This window comes from Acanthopagrus latus, chromosome 2 (assembly GCF_904848185.1).
Source record: "Acanthopagrus latus isolate v.2019 chromosome 2, fAcaLat1.1, whole genome shotgun sequence".
In the NCBI taxonomy this organism is placed as follows: Eukaryota; Metazoa; Chordata; class Actinopteri; order Spariformes; family Sparidae; genus Acanthopagrus; species Acanthopagrus latus.
Genome location: NC_051040.1, coordinates 13,320,734 through 13,340,416, shown reverse-complemented (window position 1 = coordinate 13,340,416; position 19,683 = coordinate 13,320,734). Strand labels below are relative to the sequence as shown.

Genomic DNA, 19,683 nt, shown 5'->3' with positions numbered 1-19,683 from the left:
CGATTATTTATAACAACTACAACATGTACTTTTTTTCACTCAGACACCATTTTACCTCCCCTTTTCTTCCTCTAATTAATGAGCTATGTGTGAAAATACGGTGTTAGTAAGCATGGGACCCTCACCACCTCCACCGCCTACCCCCAAACCCCACCTTTCCCTCAGGAAGTGTTTACACACACTTGCTCCACAGCGACTCTGCACAATAACACTTTTCCAAGGACACAGTGTACACTGGAACGCACACACTGTACTGTACACATTTACAAGGCTCTCACACACTGGCAGCAGAGGCATTTAGGTTTAACCCACAGTTCTGTGTGCACATACTTTGTAGATAAAGCTCAAATATATAGTGCAATTATTTGAGATGTACCTAATAATAACTAAGTTTCTGGTAACAAAACCTTGGAAGCTGGCTCACGAATGAAACCACCACTGCCTTTTTTTCTTTTAATTAAAGGACTACACTGTGGGCGCTGAGTGAAACTTTACATAAATATTTGCTGATTTTTATTGGGTTCTGTACTAAACAGGCATATTTTTATATGTCTAGAGAACATAATTTCAGCATATTCCCAATTATTGTTAGGGTTAGTTACAGCACCTCAGCAAAATTAATGTAAAATCAATGTCAGTGCATTAACACTATAAATGACTTTTTTTTCCTCAGTGGACTCCATAGCAAGTTTTATTATCATTCTTGGGGGGTTAATTATTTATTATCTGCTCTAGCTTTTGAATACAAATATATTAATGGTCCAAATTTATGTGAAACTGCATAGTTTTGATTGAAAAATGTAAACATTTTCGTGGGGGGGAAACCTGAGGTTTGGAGGAAAGTTGGTTTGACTGAAGTGAACACTTGAAGGTCATGAATAACCGTCCTTGTACCAACAAGAACTCTGTTTGGCTGCATCATACAGCAGTAATTAGTGTGAGGACATTTTTTAACGGTGGTGGGTTGGACAAGAGTCAAAGCTCCCATCTACCACCACAGAAACCCAGGGTTCGTTTCCCGGTAGCAAAACCACTGGCTTGGTTGTATGGTCAATGCACAAAATTGGCCGTGTTCACAGGTTGGAAGCCAGAGGAGCATTTTTAATGTTTGTTGCTGTACAAGTGATTCCTACTGGTTGTACGGATCTGGAAAGTGAAGGGTGGAACTTGAGGGGTTTGAGTGAACATCTGTAAAACTACAACATGCGTCACAAAAGGTAGCACAGCATTAATAGTGACACCCCCTGCATGGCAGGGGAAATTGAACATTCTAGATTGTCAGAAAATGGGAAAAGGTTCCCACAATGGATATGAATTCAAAAGAGATTGTTAAATATTTTTGTTTAAACATAATGTATGACAACAGTGGATTCAAAGTAAATATATGACTGTCCATGTCTAACTGTATATGAAGAAATTGGGCTAATGTTTGTGTGCACAGTTTCACAATGATTGAACATTATCAGACAGAACAGTGTGACTGCATACCTTCCAACAAATCTGTTTTGAACCTACTTGGACTTTAATATATCTTGTCACTGGATGTAGCAGTCAGCATATCCTCATCTAACCAGCTTTAGTGCATTTATGTCTGTGCATGCACATTCAGTATGCACCAGATGCACCAGCCTTCTCTCCGTTCGAGAGGCTGTCTGGTCTGGGTCTGAAAACGAGTGAAAGATGCGTTGTGGCCACTTTCATTGTATTCATGTGGCACTCACTGACTTGCTCTTTCATTTAGTGTCACACACACACACACACCATTACTTCAAACTCACCACAGTCTCTTGTAGTATTTTCAGCCATGGTCTGGAATTTGTACTTTTCATTGAGATGGTGAATCACACAGTCGTTCAGACATGCATGGCTGCCCATGTACGTTTTTAAACTTCCTCTTTGTCCTACCAGCAGGCTGTTCATTCTCACCTTTGCTTGCGCAATTATAGACTTCCAAACTGTGTGTTGTTGGTATTCTTACTGAGGTCAATAATTAAATAATTTATGAAGAAATTAGTTTTATTATTATTTTTTACATTTTAGTAATGCCAGATAGTCCAGTGTAAAGATGGCAGGGCAGTGAACTTGAGTTAAACTGATGAGGGACACTGGCAGAGATGATGGGGAGAGAAGATGGAGGCAACTAAAAATGAAGCAGACAAATTCTCACCTTGGTGAAAATGCTGACAGCAGCACACAGGCAGATTCGCACACACACACAGACCAGCCTCATGTGTTATATAGTATATTAGGCAGAGTTTCTGACTGTATCAGCATTCACTGCATACTGTGAATGTATGTATCTGTCTGTACACAACCTAATACACAGTCTAAAATAAGTCAAAAGCTGGTAGAATGCATCTCACATTTTTTCTCTTCATCCAGTTTTATGTCCTGATCTTTCCAAATTCCTGCACACATCTGCAATTTTTTTCATTTATTTTTTTCTTAGTTTCTGTCATTATTTTCATTTCTTTGCCCAAGTGCCTCACTTCATCTCTCTGCAGAATCTCTCAGCCAGAACAGTGCATTTGTATGTTGTTCAGTCATCTGACTGGAGTTAGCCCCCGCAACAGTCTGGGAAGGCAGCAGCGGCTGATCCACACACACTCACCAAGAACAATACGTCCTTTTTGCTGACTTAAGTAGGGGAGCCCTTAAAGGGGTTACAGTTTCTGATCCTCTCTGTCAAGAGAGTACTCCCCAAGGCAGATGCACCAGCAGGTCACAGTCCTAGATTTCATCATGTTGGTTGTTTGCACGAGTTGTGAAGGGATATCTTTGGCTGATATGTAAGATCGGTACAGGGAAGATCCATTTGAGATGCTTGGCTTACTTTACAAATGGTGCTTGTCGGAAAAATCACTTAGACACATTTGAACTTCAGTGTTGATGGAATTTAGGCTGTCTAAATACTGTCACAATCCTCCTGACTCTCTCACTCACCATCAAAAGAAAGCTGTCACGCACTTAAGCTGTCACACAGAGTTTAATGGGAATACTATTTTCTGCTACATGTACTCTGTGCAGCTGAATGTAGAAATTAAATACAAATATGATAAACAACATGAAATTAGAGTCAAAATGGCAGACAGTAATAAAGAATGTGTGGAAAGAAACATGATTGGGATGTAATTGATGGATTTTTCGTATGTGTGTGGGGATGCCATGTACCTCACATTTGGCAGATTGTGACAACAGCTAGTAGGAAGATGTGCTCAAAAGAAACAAGGCAACAAAAGCAATCTTAACCTTTTATTGTTTTCTGTATTTTGCAGCTCAAAATGTGACGGTGGAGGAGATCCTCTCTTCCTACAAACAGGCCTGTCAGAAACTCAACTGTAAACCCATTCCCAAAGTGCTCAAACAGATACAGGTGAGTTTCAGCTCAACACAAACGCAGATCAACAGATGAATCCCACAGACACTGAGACACAGTGCTGTAACACTGACAACATACATTATCAGTTTTTTAGATACACCTAGCTAAGAGCAATGCAGTCTGATACAACAAGGAGGTATTTCAGTGACTTTGTCTACTGTCATTGAAATAAATTGGGTGGCCAAGACAAAATGGAAACATCTGTCAGTATAATGCAATCTAATTCAACAGCACTAGATACTGCACCCTCTATTATAACAATACAACAGCTGAAAAAAAAGTGGACCACTATAACCTTCATGAGGGTAGTGAATTAACACAGTGCTCTTTTATTAGACTGCATTAGGTGTACCTACTCTTTCATAGCTTTGACTGTTGTGTAACTCGATTTGCCTGCTGTTGGGTAAGAAATATATCCATTCCATCCAACGAGGAAGTGGTGAAATGCTGGAAACAATGTTAGAGAAAAGGTGATGAATGAGGAGGGCTGTTCCTACTTGAAATTATGTTATTTGCCACCTCTAGTGGAACGTCATAATCCCCTCTTAAATCCCTTGGCAGAGTGGAAAGCCATCACAACCTTGGCTTGCAGAGCTCCTGCTTTTTTACTCCTTTTTCAATCCAATTTGATGTGGCCAATTCACCAGTACTGCAGTCCTTGTCACTACAATCATGGCTGTCATGAAGCCACCAACGTCTGCTTTTTAGTGGTAAAAGCTGCAACAGCAGAGTGTAATGTGCTCGAAAGTACATAATGGACGTAAGTAGAGATGTACTGGCGTAGTGCTCATTTGTCATGACTAGTTTTCTGCCCTTTGAGGGGAAAGGCTGGACTGCACATTCATTCGTGGTCATCAGGAAGTACAATATGCGATGTACCGGCACACAGAACCACCATACATTTTACTTTACATATACGCAAAACATTGAAAAAGGTTGATCACATGAAGCACGCCGCAGGTAACCTGAGAGTGGGAGTGTCCATGCAGTGCAAGTTCAGAACTGCTGGGGTACATACGACTACATGCATGTATCTCAATGATATAAAGCATATATACTAACAGAAACAAGTCTAGTCATGGCAGTACTGTGCTGTGCAGCTGGACAAGCTGGCTAGGAAGTTTTGGTAACCCCACCCAAAAGTTCTTTGTAATTGTGCAGGTTCCTGTTCGTGAGGTTGAACAAATTTTAGCTCCAAGAATTACATCCTAAACCTTTTCTTCTGGTGATGAAAAACACTTCAAACACTTGTTAATGTGGTTTGAGGGCACAACGTGATGCAGCAGGGCCTGACTCTGAACCAGCACTATGATAGCATCCTGTAGAGGTGGGCCCTTTTCCTCTTTCAGCAAGGGCGGTTGTTACTCCCAACAGGCAGACAAGCTTTTTGTGTCTTTTTTTTCATGCAATCTCTCGTGGGTTAGCCAGCACAGTCATGTGTCCCATAATCCCTCTGCATAAACAGTCTCTCAAAATCAGGGGGGAGTCTCAGAGCTGTTTTTATATTTCTGTTGTTCTTGTGCCTTTTATATGTGAATTGATGCATATGCTTGATATGTATTGCAATTGTTATTTTGATAACACAAATGTATCCTCATGTGGGAGTTGTTTCCCCTGCATGTGGATTCATCCCCTCAGTTGTGTCAGGGAAACAAAAATAAATAAAATTTAACTATCTTTGAAAAAGCTGTACATTTCAGTCAGACAGATTAATAAAACAACATCACCTTCTTTGATATGAAAATGATTGTCTTTTTAAAAGCAATGGCCTCAGAAGCCGTTTTAGCCCATCACACAACCACCTACTAAAAGATAAGAATGTTTCAGTACTTGCATAGCCCTACAAACTGCCTTACAAACTGATGTCAGGGATGTCATGAGCTCAGTAGCTCATGTTTGTGCCACTGTTGAATTGATGTGACACATCAGATAAACATCATCCACTGCCTCTGGTTGATGTCCTCTTATTTACCATTCAGCCAAAAGCACTCAACAAGGTGAATATCAGCCAATATGGATGTGTGTGGTGGTAAATGGGTGTGTCACTAGTTTAATGAATTTGTGTCAAAGAAATAACAGATAGTGACCTTGAGCGCCCAAGGGGCTAAAGACAACTTTTCCCCCATAGCCTTTCCAAGTGATATCTTTGTTGCTGTTGCAAAGACAAATTAATCAGTTTTCCACACAAATGGTAACAACACGGGCCAAAATGTGAGTTTGTTTTATCAGATCATTTATAATAGAAATGGATCACCCGTTAATCTTCCTTTTTTCCTGTTGACTGTGTGTCTGGTAGTAGACAAGAATGTATAAAAATGGTGAGGTTTATAGGGAACCAGTGTAAATGCTGCTGGTTTATATATTCTATATCCTCTACATTGTGCAATCAACATTTACTTCATAATGATACATTGGAGCAGAAAATACGTCTTTTGCCAGTTTAAATGAGTAAATGCCCCAGCCATTACTGGAATTGTTATGCTGTTATATGAGTGATAAGGTGTGTATGCAAACAAATGGGAGCCTGTCTCTCTGTTTCTATTTATTTGGGAATGTCCCATAACTAAACTGACTTTCCTCCAGTGAGACTTATGGAGGAGTTGGTGTTGTTAACCTTTGCAGCAGGGACACATTAGCACTTTCTCCTGTTTGTTCTGTCGCTGCAGCACACACTCATAAACCCTTAACTGGGCCTCTCCGCTGGAGCTTTGCACATTTGTACCTGCAGGTGTGTTTCCATGTGTGAGTGATGATGTTGAGTCCCAGATGGGAACACATTTGTGATACGAGAGACTCTGCAAAGAAATCCCCACACGCCTGGTCAGCTGAGAGAAAAGAAGCTGGGTTGACTTCTCAGCTACTTGTGGAAATGCACGTCTCTGTGCTAAGCTTGCTGCTGGGTGCTTCATTTGGACCTACAGTCTGGGTACATTTCCACTGGGAGATTTCTGGTCATCACAGAGATGTCTCACCTTTTTCCCTCCGTCATATTCTGCTTTTTGTCTTACCCTCATGTATGCAGTGTCTGGCTGATTTCCATCCCCCTCTACCTCAGTAGTCTTTTGGTCCTCAACCGCCCCCTCTCATTTCTGCTTAGTCATCCTTGCAGTAACCAGCCACATAAACAGGCCGGTCAGACCAAATGGCTGATCAGTGAAAGGGGGTTTTGCGAGAAGACCTCAACCGTTGACTGTTTTTTCCTCCTTCCCTCTAAATGCTTCCTTTATTAAGTCCAACTGCACTGTACACGTGGCGGCTTGCCAGGGGCCCTACATGTTATGTACATTTCTGCCCAGGTGTTTGTGTCTGTGTGTTTAGGGTCACTATTTAGCAGCTGCATGTTGAATGCCCCCTGTACAGTAACTCCCACCTGAGGCTTAAGACATGGACACTTGGTATCCTTGTGTCACATTTGTGCTGCTGCGATCCCCTCAGGGACAAGTGGTTCCCTATTATGCAATGTCTCACAAGCAGCCAAGGTTCACATTTCACTCAGTCGATTATGCAGAAACGTACTGTTTCTAGACTGGTTTAGTATTTCTGGAGTAAAGATGCCATTTATCTGATGGAGACAGAAAAGCTTGGACACTCGCAACTCATACAAAACTTAACACTATCAGTCAAGTCATCAAATAAGAAGGAACACTGCCTCTTTGCCTGGCCACTAGCGGTGCTTTATAGGCTAACATTAGTAACCATAGTAACCCATGCTCCTATCCTTCCAGTCTGCACTGATATTAGAGGAATTGAACAAAGTGCAGGCACTTTGTGGCTGGACTTGAGTTAAATTTCAGGCGTCATATGACATCAAAGTCGGAGAATATAACATTGAAATAAGTCAAAATGCACAACTGTCTACCACAAATCAGCTATGATAATGTAACATTAGCCAGCTAGCTAGTTAGCTTCCGAAACATCAGCAAACAAGTAGTGATTGTTTTATGCTTCTTGTAAAGAAAAGGACCATGATGCATTGAAACAGAAGATCTCTCATAACCCTTGGTTTGAAGTGTGACTCTGAAAAACCCACATTTTAGGGCCATGTAGTCTTAACATTGTGCTCTACCCCTCTAGCCCTACAAACATTGGGACACACTAACCCTAGATGTGAACACACAAAATGAAGGGGATAGGCTAAGTGGAATTGGTAAGACGTGTATTGGGATGGCGCCTTACTTGTTTAATGCCATTTAAGTACAGACATATTTTCATTTTTATTGGGGATGCAACAGTCTCTTTTTCCTTGCATCTCCACCTGTCCCTTTTGATTAGAAACAAAGACATCATATTTACTCTTAGACTTCAGGCTGATAAGGCATACAGGCAACAGAGGTACAGCACGTTTAATCACAGAATTAACGAACAAGATCAGAAAGGGAATCGGCAGCTTGATGTAGTCCACCCACAACACATAGACACGCACACACTCACACCCATACCAGCACTTGTGCAGAGGCACATTGTGCGTCATGCACTATTTTTGGGTTCTACCAGCTCTACCAGAGAGGTATTCACACTGATAAAGTCGTTCCCACTGACAGGTGTCTATGTTAATTGTAGGTGGTGATTGTCTTGCTGTTAAATTGGTCAAAATGTGTCTGCTTGTGTTTACATAGTCAACACCATCTGGATGCTGAAGAACAGCCAGAATATACTGAGAAAACACTGTGGATATTTTTCTCATCATGCTTCCTAAAGTGAATGTTTCGTCGGTTTCACAAATGAATTATCTGTATACTGACGTCAGTGAGTTATTCAGTGCTGTTTGTATTATGATTATACAGCTTTTTACATGTGGCATTTGTCAAGTAATATCACCATGTTTTGAGGAACCCGTTGAGTCATGCAGGAACCCTCGGTGCAACTAAACCATCAGTATGTTCAGACACACATGCATAAGTGATGGCAGTATGGTACGAGGGCAGAGGTTATGGAGTTCATGTTGAATGGGCTGGGCTGTCAACCAGAGAGAGGGATTTGCTGGTACATAGTTTCAAGGGCAGCGCTCTGTTTTTGTGTTTGAGTGGGTGGTTGGGTGTTTTACCAGGGCAGGAGGTTAAATATCTGTCCACCTGTTAATCTGTGATGCTGTTGCCTTGTTGGACTGCAATACAGTATAGATTGGTTATAAGCAGAGGTGAGCTGAAAGCATCAAGTGGTGCATAATATAGGCTACCAGTTGAAACAAATGAGACACTTTTAGGTTACGGTTTAATGGACCTCAGTTGGCACACTTTTATTGTGCTTAGCTGCATCAATTCCTCAGAAGGGGCGGACACAGCCAACTTCGGTCCCCCTCAAAACGTGTGCTGTGCACTAAACTGATGGCTCAACATGTGTGTCTGTGCTGCTGACTGAAAAAGGGATGTTAATGCTGATGCAGACCTAGAATTTCCTGCTGATGCTTCAATTTTCCCACCAGCAAACCAAGGAGAGGCTTTTATTGTGAAACACTGTATTTGACACCTAGTTAGCAGAGCTACGGTAGCAGGCCAGTTCTTGATAATGGGGAAGAAAATATTAATGCAAGGACATATTCTGCACTGTTTGATCAGCATATCTGTTTTCAGTATTGCAGGAGGGAATATTTTATCTCCAGCACTATTTTTTTGAATTCCTTCCTGTGTGATAAGAAAGTTTCAAAATGTGAAAAGCAAGAGAACCGAACTCTTACACTGCTTCTTATTCTCTCTGTAGGAACTGAAAGACCTGACACAGCGAAATGAATGCTTAGATCTAAAAGGTAAGAATAACGTTCATATAGTCAAAACTATAAATTCAATCTATTGGAATCAACAGATGTCAGGCTGGGTGATTCATTTTACAAATCTTTCAACTTTATTTCATGCAACAACATATAATGTGCTGCTTGACAATGTGTTTGTATGTCTTCAGGTGAGAAGCTGGACTACAAAGCATGTGAGTCTCTGGAAGAGGTTTTGAAAAGGGTCCAGTTCAAAGTGATAGACCTGGAGCAGACAAACCTGGATGAAGATGTAAGAAGATCCTTTTAAAATGTATCTCTATCACATTCCATTTATTCATTTCTCTCAGTGCAGAATGCACATTTCCAGCTTTCACCCTTAATTCATGCCCATGTCTCTTTCTCACCCTCTTTTACTGTGTGCCTTCAGTCACACTCTGATCCTCGTCTTCACTCTTACTGCACTGGTGGGACGTGGAGTGTTTATCATGGGTTTTCTGATTACTCCAGATGTCCACTTGTGTAAACACTATTAGGGACGTTTGGGCTGCAGACATGCACAGACCAAGACAGTGCTGCAGTGTGGAGCAGAGGGGACACAGGCACTGACCACTTCCTGTCACGCAGAGCTCTAAATACACTGACCAGCACTGTATCAGGCACAGCCACAAGCTCCACAGAGTCACACAGGATATGTTTCTTTAGGGTAGGAAGGGCCACTTTAATTACAGCTTTTTTTATTTTGTATTCCTGTCTGGCAAGTTCACTCTTTAACTGCAGAATGTACTTAGGCCTCAGTCTCCCGCTGTTTTTCAACACACTTGCAAATAGCTTTAAACTTTTCTCATGGAAGTGAGTTTGATTAAAGGCATCCAGTCGAGTTTTGGAGCACTAGAAACGCTAACGAATAATTTCTTTAAGAGATGTCCCTTTGTTGTTTGTGTCAAAAGTATGCACACTTAGTGCACACTAAAACATAGTTTTATACTGGCCTTCCGGTTTGTGGTGGTAGCGTGCCAGAAAATGTGCAGCAATTCACGAACCAAGGTCGAAGGGGACCTCCAGCAAGTAAACATTGATATAAACAAATATTTGTTGTGGAAGGACAGCTTTCCAAACATTTGTTAGGTCTCAAAGATGCACACAGAGAAAAACAGTGAAGGTAAACATAAAAACTCCACAGGTTAACTTATAAATAACATAGATAGATGTTAAGAAAGGCTTTTTCAAACAGAGTAAACCCATATTAACTCCATAAAACTAAGCAAGCCCTGAGACTTAATTACCAATAACTATCAAATGTGATCATTTGTTTTTTTAGCAGGCAGTAGCCATGTCTCACTGGAAAGCATTGTTATACAGAATAAGGAATTGGATAAGTGGCCCTGGCTCTTTCTGTGTAGCGTGTCCATCTTCTTCTTGTGTTTGTCATTTTTTTTCACTCTGGGTTTCTTCCACTTTCTAAGTAATTATAATCTAATTTAAAATTAACTGATGTTAATGCTGTAAACACATCTGGGGATGGTTAGTTTATTCAGTTTGTACTTGGTGACCACATTCTAGAGAAAAAAGTCCCCCCAGTGTCACCTAACTGTCTCTTATTGCCGGTTTAGTTAAGCCACCAGTAGTAGCAGTAGCTAGCAGGTCTTTCCTCTCAAAAAGTGATTTAGACATGAATAATGTCCGCTTTTGTCTTTTCCTTAGTGGACCTGGAATATCACCAATCGCCCCCCCTAATTAATTCACATATTGACAGATAAGATGACACTGTTGGGACACTTGAGTCAACAAGGATGCATTTTAATACCAGGTGTAAATGCAAACACCCATAGATCGGATGTCATTAGCCAGATAAAATATCCAGATGCATCTCACATGTTAATTCCAGGTGTAATTTGGGGAAGAAGGTGTGTTATGGGCGGACCTTCTGTGTTTGTTTCTGCACAGATCCAGTCTACCAAGAAGAGAACTATAACATTTTGCTCTCAAGTCAAACAGATTTTATCCCATTGCATTCAGAAATTTTACTGCACAAACTGGTTGAGTTTCATACTACAACAATGGATTATGTGTCAGGTGGTCGACAAAAATGTGCAGAGGTAAAGATCACAAGGTTTTACATCCATTGATATGATGGAATTTACAAGGACCTTTAATCCTGCATGAACTGTCCAATGAAATCACAAATAGTGCTGAGAAGCAGAAAACCTAAAAGAGCAAGAGCAGTTTCATCCACAAACATTATTGTATATATCCGACAGATTTTTGCTGTAGAAAATGCACAACTTGGACAGACACACACACACACACAAACTGGAGCTTCACATAATCCAAACAAATGTAGAGTGACGTGCGCTCTCTCCTCGCAGAACATGTAACACTGCCCCGGAAATGTGAATGAAGTAACTGAATGAGTCAGTGATTGAGTCTCCAGCGAGCAGCATCTTAGTCTGAGACAAGTGTGTCGCCTTGGGCTCAGATGAAATAAGACGCCAAAAGGGGAAAATACCGTGGATGTGATGACAGAGTAGGGTGAGATGTGAGGAGGTGCAATAGAAAAGGGATTGAAAGGGGATGTGAGAAGATGGGTTCATCTTTTGAAGTGTGATACAGTAGACAGCTTGATTTGGCAGAGCTTTGTATCTGCAGTAGTGGCGTCTTGTTGGGAATGATTTGGGTGGATGAAAGGAGAAAAAATAGTTTTGGAGAGATGGGAGCACAGGGAGGAGCAGGCATGGGGAGCACAACACAGCCTGGCTTTTACTGGGCTGGATGTGACTCATCTTCCTCCACCCTGTAGATAAACACACTTGTGTATACTCAGTAATGTCTCCCAGTATGCACACACACATACAAAGGGGAAAAGGTTACGAGACACTATGCAACAGCCTGTCAGATTTTGTTACTTCTCATCAGCTTCAAGAAGAAGAAACTCATTCGCTCATACTACCATTTTAATCTCATCCTGCAGCTGGCTGCACAGGAGCCAAAAATCATCACTGGCTGTTTATTTCTGTCTTGTTAGAGTTTGCTTTTAATTGTTGCAGAGATAAAGACACCAGAGACACAATGACCCAGCAGCTATTTTTTTGTTAAAATATGCTAAAAAATATGTTGCATAACGGAGGCAAATGGAAAAAATGCAGAGAAGCAAAACAACCAGCTTTCCACCTCCACTCTGGAGTAATCAACACGTTTTTATAGTCAGTATATCAGTGATGGATGAAAGAGATGCACCAATCTAGCACCACCAAAACTGAAAGGAGATAAAAATACCCCGATCACATGAGTGCACTTTGGCCTTGTGCTGCATCACCTGACTTTTCACTTCAGTTCTGTTTCTGCTCCTTCAGGCACTAAGATCTTAACACCCTGCTGATTTTGAATATTTTTCAGCCTCTATTAAATAACGTTCTTCACATTTTCTTATGAATATAGCTGGAATTACTCATGATGTAACTGATGACTTGTTGAACAACGCAAGAATTGGCATACTTCAGTTTTTTCAGATTTTTTCAAGCAAAAATGCAGAACTTTCCATGATTCAAGCAAATGAAATGTCTCTTTTGAAGACTTGTTCGACTTACGACTCGAAGACTCTCTCTTATGAAATCTTTTTTGCAGTATTCTTATATTTTATACAGAAACTACCCACCCAATGTTTCTGGTTCTTATTTGTCAAAACTGGTTCCTCATGCCAGCATTACAAAACAAATGTGCTAGCAGTCTGAACATCAACACTGCAGTTAGCTGCACAGCTAACTGAGCTATCTGAATGATGTTTAGGTTTCTTTTCTCCCCTAGGATTAATTGACTAATGAAAACATGGTCGACTAAAATGCTTCTAATGGAATAACAGTTGCCTATCAGGGGGGCAGCCCAAGTAACCTGACTATGTTTGAATTATGGACTGTTTTTCTGATAAGTTTGGTATTTAGTTTTGGTATTTTGTATAGACAAAACAATTATTCAGTTAATCTAGAACATAATGAGGAAATGTAGTAAAATGGTAATAATTCTCAGATGCCATCCAAAAAAATCCAAAATAAACTTAAATCAGTCTTGTTTCCAGGACAAAGTACCACTTTCACAAGTCCTGTAGTCAGTGGCCTTGACAGGTGTGTCTCTTCCCCGTTTACCTGAGGCCTTCGTGGAAACTGAGCAGGTCTCCTATCCTGAGGGAATGTTACCATGGCAACTACAGCTGCTCCTTTCTGTATCTTGTGACATCGCTTTCAGAGTTTCGACACTGTGTCCAACTGTGAGATTTTACTGTTGGATTTTATCTGAAATGCCATAAAGGTTAGTATCTTTCTCCTCTCTGTTCCTCAGGGTGCATCAGCTCTGTTTGACATGATCGAGTATTACGAGTCAGCCACGCATCTTAACATCTCCTTCAATAAGCACATTGGCACACGAGGATGGCAGGCCGCCGCTCATATGATGAGAAAGGTAAGAAACTGTCTTCTCCTGCACTGGATAACATCCAGAAAACAGCACGACAGAAACAAGTACAAAGACAGTCTAGTGCAATGGGAGAAGTGCCATAATATATTTAAAGATGTTCCTTGTTTTATTAAATATTGATTAACACTATTAATATATTCTGACAGAATAAGCAGGATAATAGCAGTGAAAGATTGTGAGGCTAAACAATAAAATGAATATCTTTTTAGATGATGAACATGGAGTGATGGACTACACTGGAGTGTTAGTTGTTTCAGTGAGAAAATTCTTCAGCCTCAAGACTAAACTTTGTGCAATATTTCATGAATTGTGTTTTGTTTGGCCAGTAAAAAAGATGTTTGGTCTCAAAAACTAACTGACTTGAAGTCAAGTCTTCTCCTCTACTTTGTGCCCAGGGGAGAAGATCGATCTTTCCCCTGTTTTTATGTCTCTGGCTGAGCTTGTGTTGTGAGGTGCTGCTGGTTTCTGTCAGCACTCAGACATAAGGGTCTGTTCTTTCCCTCGCTTGCTCTTCCAAAGTCTTGCCTGTGCCCTTTGTGCTTCACTTTGACGTCAGTCACCACCTATTACCGTTAGGAATACAAATAGGTCGCCAGGCAAACGCATTAACATCACCTGTCAAGCAATATTTGTCAGAAAGAACACGGATACAAACAGCTGCTGGTCAGTTTGAACAGTTTATTTTAATCAAACAAACCATGTGAAGGAACGGTTGATTGTCAGAGGGATAAGAAGAATAAAACCACTCCCTCAAAAACACATTTCATACAGTCATGTCTGCATTCTTCTGTACTGTTTTAAATGTAAAGGTGAATGAAGAAGTGTGAGACGTTGCATGCAAAAAACATAATAAAAGCAAATGTTGTACCTTCAAAACTAATGAAAAAGTAATTAATTTCATTTACATATTAGGTTCCTCATGCGTGGAGTTTCTTTCCTGGCAGTGAACCACCATGATCTGTTTGCCAAGCAACGAATTACTGTGCAGTTTTTATTAATAACATCATGATCTATTTATTTGTTTTATGAGATGTGGTTAATTACTTTCTCTCCTAGAGGGAAAAACAACACTTTATAATCACACAATAACTACGTTTACAGAAGTGTATGAGCACCACAGTTGTACTGTAATCACAACTATGAATGTGTAAGAAGCTCATTTTTCATCAGATCACTGTTCGTACCAGAAGGCATTCCCCTGTCTACAAGTGTCTGATGATTAATGAAGAGCTGCCTGGCGACATCACACATATTGCAGCTTGTTTATTGATTATGTCACTGTCAGTATTGTCAGTTAAACATTGCAGTAGCTCATTTCAGGAAAACCCCATAGGTCTTAATATACTGTTGCTGTGGACGGGTGTGTGTCGTTGAATGTCTGAGGTGAGGTCTTGGATTGAGCCAATGAAAAGTGCATCTGTGTGGGCGACAGCATCCACTCACATCTACTCATTTGAGGATAATGTTTTATATATAGAGTCTGATGAAGCTCTTAGTTGTCATTAGTTTACTACAGCAGCTTTAATCATAATATGTATGTGTTTTTAGGGTAAATCTACTTGCATACTTCAAGACAAGCTAGCTGTATTTATTGTCCCTGGCCTTTTTAAATTGTTATTTTCCTGAACAAAGACAGTTTTCATCACTATAATGAGAAAATTATGTCACAAGTATCATGGTTTCCTTTTTTAGAGTTTGCACACTTTTATCCAAGCATTCCTAATTAATTGTATCCCGTTGGTGTTTCCCCCTCAGACGAGCTCTCTGCAGTACCTCGATGCACGTAACACTCCCTTGCTGGACCATTCGGCTCCCTTTGTAGCTCGAGCGCTAAGGATCAGTGGCAGCCTGGCAGTCCTCCACCTGGAAAACGCTGGCTTGTCTGGCAGGCCGCTCATGTTACTGGGTAAGACGGGCAAAGCGCCAAAGGGGTTGATGGGAGAGGATGTATAAGAGGAAGAGGAGGAGTTTCTCTTTCCAGCCCTGCCTACATTATCATAGAACTCTCGATATGTCTTCTATTCCTGACTCTCAACATCTCCCTCCTCTTCCTTTATCTATTAAAGCCACAGCTCTGAAGATGAATATGAACCTGCGGGAGTTGTACCTGGCAGACAACAAACTCAATGGCCTCCAGGACTCAGCCCAACTTGGGAACTTGCTAAAGTTCAACTACAACATTCAGATCCTGGACCTGCGCAACAACCACATCCTCGACTCTGGTGCAGTAGCATAATTGCTATATAGTCTTGTTTTCTCAAAGAACAGAGAACTGTTCATGTATAAAACCTCAACACAATTATGCAATTTCAGTTAACATGCAGACTCTTTTGATCCTTGTGAGGAAGAAACATCACGTTAGATGGCTGGGTTGTTTTAAACACAATTTAAATTCAAATTTTGAAAATTAAAAGTCGTCGCAATATCTGTTAAGAATAGTAGGATATGCTTTTATTGACCATATCGTGCACCCCCAGTTACATGGATGAAATTCTCAGGCCAGAATATAATGTTTCACCCTAAAGTTTTTGAAAAGAAACTAAATAGCTGGAGCCATTATTTGGCAAAAGAGATCGTAGACCTGCAGAGATCAACACGTTTTTTTCAGACGTGAAAACTATCAACTATGAAATTCTCATTGTTGAGTGGAGGCGGCCCATAATATAAACTAGTAAGTCATTTCATATGTCTTTGCTTTGTAAAATGAAGTTAGACTGCAACAGTTGTATTGCCTTTTTGAACAGACCTTCCGTATGCAAATGACACAAGATATGATGTTGTCATCATGCATTTAAAAGTATAACCTGAAGTAAAGCTTTTAGTGGTTGGGATTAGATAGTGTGTATATATATTGTTTTTACTCATACACACTTAACATGTAATAGAAAGGGAAGAAAAATGCAAGACAATGTAAACAGACCTTGTGAAATAGACATTTTATCAATATTTATTTAAGTTCAATACAGATGTACTAACTCTGCCTGTCTTTGTTTGTGATCACAGGTCTGGCCTACGTGTGCGAAGGACTAAAAGAGCAGAGGAAAGGCCTCGTCACTTTGGTGCTATGGAACAACCAGCTCACACACAATGGCATGGGCTACCTCGCTGCTGCACTGGTACACACACACACACACACACACACACACACACACACACACACACACACACACACACACACACACACACACACACACACACACTTGGATAAAGTAAGGCCAGTCTGCACACTTATCAGATGTGTGTGTATAGCAGCTCAGGCAGGGATAATTACATTTTCTCTCCTCATTACTCTATCAGAGAAGTGATCAAAATAGAGCCCTGCTGTTTGTTTTACCTCTTCTCTCCTCATGTTTGAACTTCACCTCTCTCCACGTGGCAGCAGTTTACTGTCGTCTCTCTTACACCTAGTGTATGTTGAGGATTTGTGAAAATTCTTCAAAGATTGGAAATTGATTAATCTTTAAGGAGATTTATAACAAATGTGGTGTTTAATCAAAATAATCACTCTTTGCAACCCAAAACCTTTTAAACATTTAACCAAAACAATCCCATTGTCATATTTGTTGGAGCTGGAATCAACCAGAATTAAATAATCATGATCAAAACATACAAAGTTCATGTAAAAAGCTGATAAAATTAACAACGTGACAGTGCAGTAAGCAAGAAAGATTTCATTTATAGCACCTTTCAGAAACCTAGCTTACAAAGTGCTTTACAAGAAGGTAAAAGGTTTAGAGAACAAGAGATAAGTGCAATGCAAACATTACAACAAGAGAAAATCACGCAATAAATACATTTAGAACAGTTAAACAATGGAAGTATCGCAAATCAAAATAGTTTACAAGCACAATTATACTCGATTAAGAGATCTTAAACTGTGACTTATTAGACACAAGAGAGATCGCTGACCTGATTATACGTTGGTTGCTGTGGGCATAAAGGAATTCTGTTAACTGCAGATTTAGTTTTTTGCTGTTGGTTTGTCTCTACGTTACATGGTGAGGATTATTTTTCCCTCAAGACAAGAAGTGAACATAAAAGTCACACAGGCAGCATACTGACCTCCTTAAAGATCTTGTTTAAACAAATGAGATTAAGAACCGTTCCGTTTACTGTGTCATACTTAGATCAATGACTCATATTTGCATTTCACCGAAGAACCTGTGACCTGATTTCCTTGTGTAAACTGGAGAGTGACAGGTGTTCAAGTGAGGGATTAACATACAGTGTAGATGGGTGTTATGACGTCTGATACGAGCGGACTATTTCACGTAAGCTCGTCATTAATACACCTGACATTTTGTGCAGTCGTATCAGTAGACAGATGTGAGCTCCAGCCTGCTCTTTGTGCCGCACCAGTTCTCTCAGTCCCTCTTGGGTCAATTTCACAGCAGTCTGCTGCAGATAATCCATTACTGAAGTCACTGGTCTCATGTCTGTGGTTGAGTGATAGCATCATTATCTTCACACACATTGTAAACTTGTTTTAGTTCTACAGGAAGATGCTTTGTCATTACAGCCTCAGCATTGTCAGAGTGTGATAAAACTAAACTTCTTCCTGCTGTTTTTAATGTGCAGTAGTTGTTTTTGTTGATAGTTTTCTTATATTAATACCCCCATGGAAAAGCATGACTATAATTTAGCACCTAGTGCATGTTTCTTACTCAAAATAATCCCAAGTTATCACTTTTGTTTTGTTGAAAGAGGTTAATTTTGTTGGCTTACTGTTGTGACTACAAACTCCTTATTGTACAGTATAAGCAGTTAAATGTTTGACAAGCTGTTAACCCGAATTTAGCTGCATATTTTAGTTTAATCATATTATTTTTCACAGTTGTCATTAATCAAGATAATCAACCAGATTTATCAACAAAATGTTGTGATTTTTTATCAAATATTTCACCATAACATAGAGCCAATCAAGGTCGAGCCTGTTCAAGTACTGTTTAAGAGGGTCTGGATTTTTTAAAAAGTAAAGGGGCAACACTGGACTTATAGCTTATCTTTCCTATGTCTGACCAGTAAAGCCCAAAATGTAAATGTTTTAAAAATGTTCTCTGCTTTATTTATTAGTTTTCACATTTGACACAAGAAATGTACTTTTTTAGTCTTTGAAGTAGGTTCTAAGTTCAGAGTTGAGCTCTGAGACTCAGGCCTTTGACTTCTCACATGTTGTTTGTTTACGGGAAGGCATTCCTCTTATTTTTAGAGACACATGATGGTTTCCTTGTAAATTATAAAATGCAGTATTTTTGAGCTTCTCCAAGAAATCTGCCCGATGGTTTTTAAGGAGGTTTGTGAGATGTTACAGAAGACACAGCAATGGCCTTCAACTCATGGTGATGGAAATGAAATACTCATCTGGAAATGTCTTATACCATAATAAACAGATTTCATGAACACTGTGAAACTCAATATATGCAGAATGTGGGATGTTTGTTTTTTTATTTTTGTGAAACAATATTTTCTGTCTGTTAAACAATCAGTTCCTATCTCAAAGCTTTTCATTCTCCTCTGTTGTTTCAGCCATGCACCCAGAGTCTGGAGACTCTGAACCTCGGCCATAACTCGGTGGGTAACGAAGGGGTCCACAAGCTGAAAGACGGACTGATTGCCAACCGCTCTGTGCTGAGACTGGGCCTCGCTTCCACCAAACTGTCCTGCGAAGGTGGGAACACGTGCCTGTGTGCATCTGCTTCAGTGAAAGTCGAGGATTTCTATTAGCATTTTTTTCTCTCTAATTTTTTCTACAGGAGCTGTGGCGGTGGCTGAATTCATCGCAGAAAGCCCCAGACTGCTGCGTCTCGACCTGAGAGAGAATGAGATCAAGACAGGCGGATTGATGGCGCTGTCACTCGCCCTTAAAGTCAACACGTCTCTGCTGCGTCTCGACCTCGACCGGGAGCCCAAGAAAGAAACTGTGAGCATGGGGAGGAAGCGTGGAGGGTTAAAGGGCGAATGTAGTCCAAAACAGATGAGGACATTAATCCTGCAGTGGCTGACTGGAGTGTTTGTTAGCATGTATTTTTCTTATTATCAAGAAGGAATGGGACAATGAAATATGCTATTGTGGTTTGCTGTAAAAATGACCTAAAAAAGAAAAAAAAGTCTAGCTCAATGTACTGTCGTATGT

The 19,683-nt window shown here is 40.3% G+C and overlaps 1 protein-coding gene across 1 annotated transcript in view; it reads left to right on the top strand.

The window, feature by feature from the left end:
* ppp1r37 (protein phosphatase 1, regulatory subunit 37) overlaps positions 1-19,683 on the top strand; it is a 42,059-nt gene that overhangs the window by 17,386 nt on the left and 4,990 nt on the right. The window contains exons 2-10 of the mRNA XM_037119187.1: positions 3,276-3,373; positions 9,077-9,122; positions 9,275-9,375; positions 13,416-13,535; positions 15,306-15,456; positions 15,617-15,772; positions 16,554-16,666; positions 19,077-19,218; positions 19,304-19,470. Coding sequence (XP_036975082.1) covers positions 3,276-3,373; positions 9,077-9,122; positions 9,275-9,375; positions 13,416-13,535; positions 15,306-15,456; positions 15,617-15,772; positions 16,554-16,666; positions 19,077-19,218; positions 19,304-19,470 — 1,094 coding nt within the window. The remainder of the gene's footprint in view (positions 1-3,275; positions 3,374-9,076; positions 9,123-9,274; positions 9,376-13,415; positions 13,536-15,305; positions 15,457-15,616; positions 15,773-16,553; positions 16,667-19,076; positions 19,219-19,303; positions 19,471-19,683) is intronic.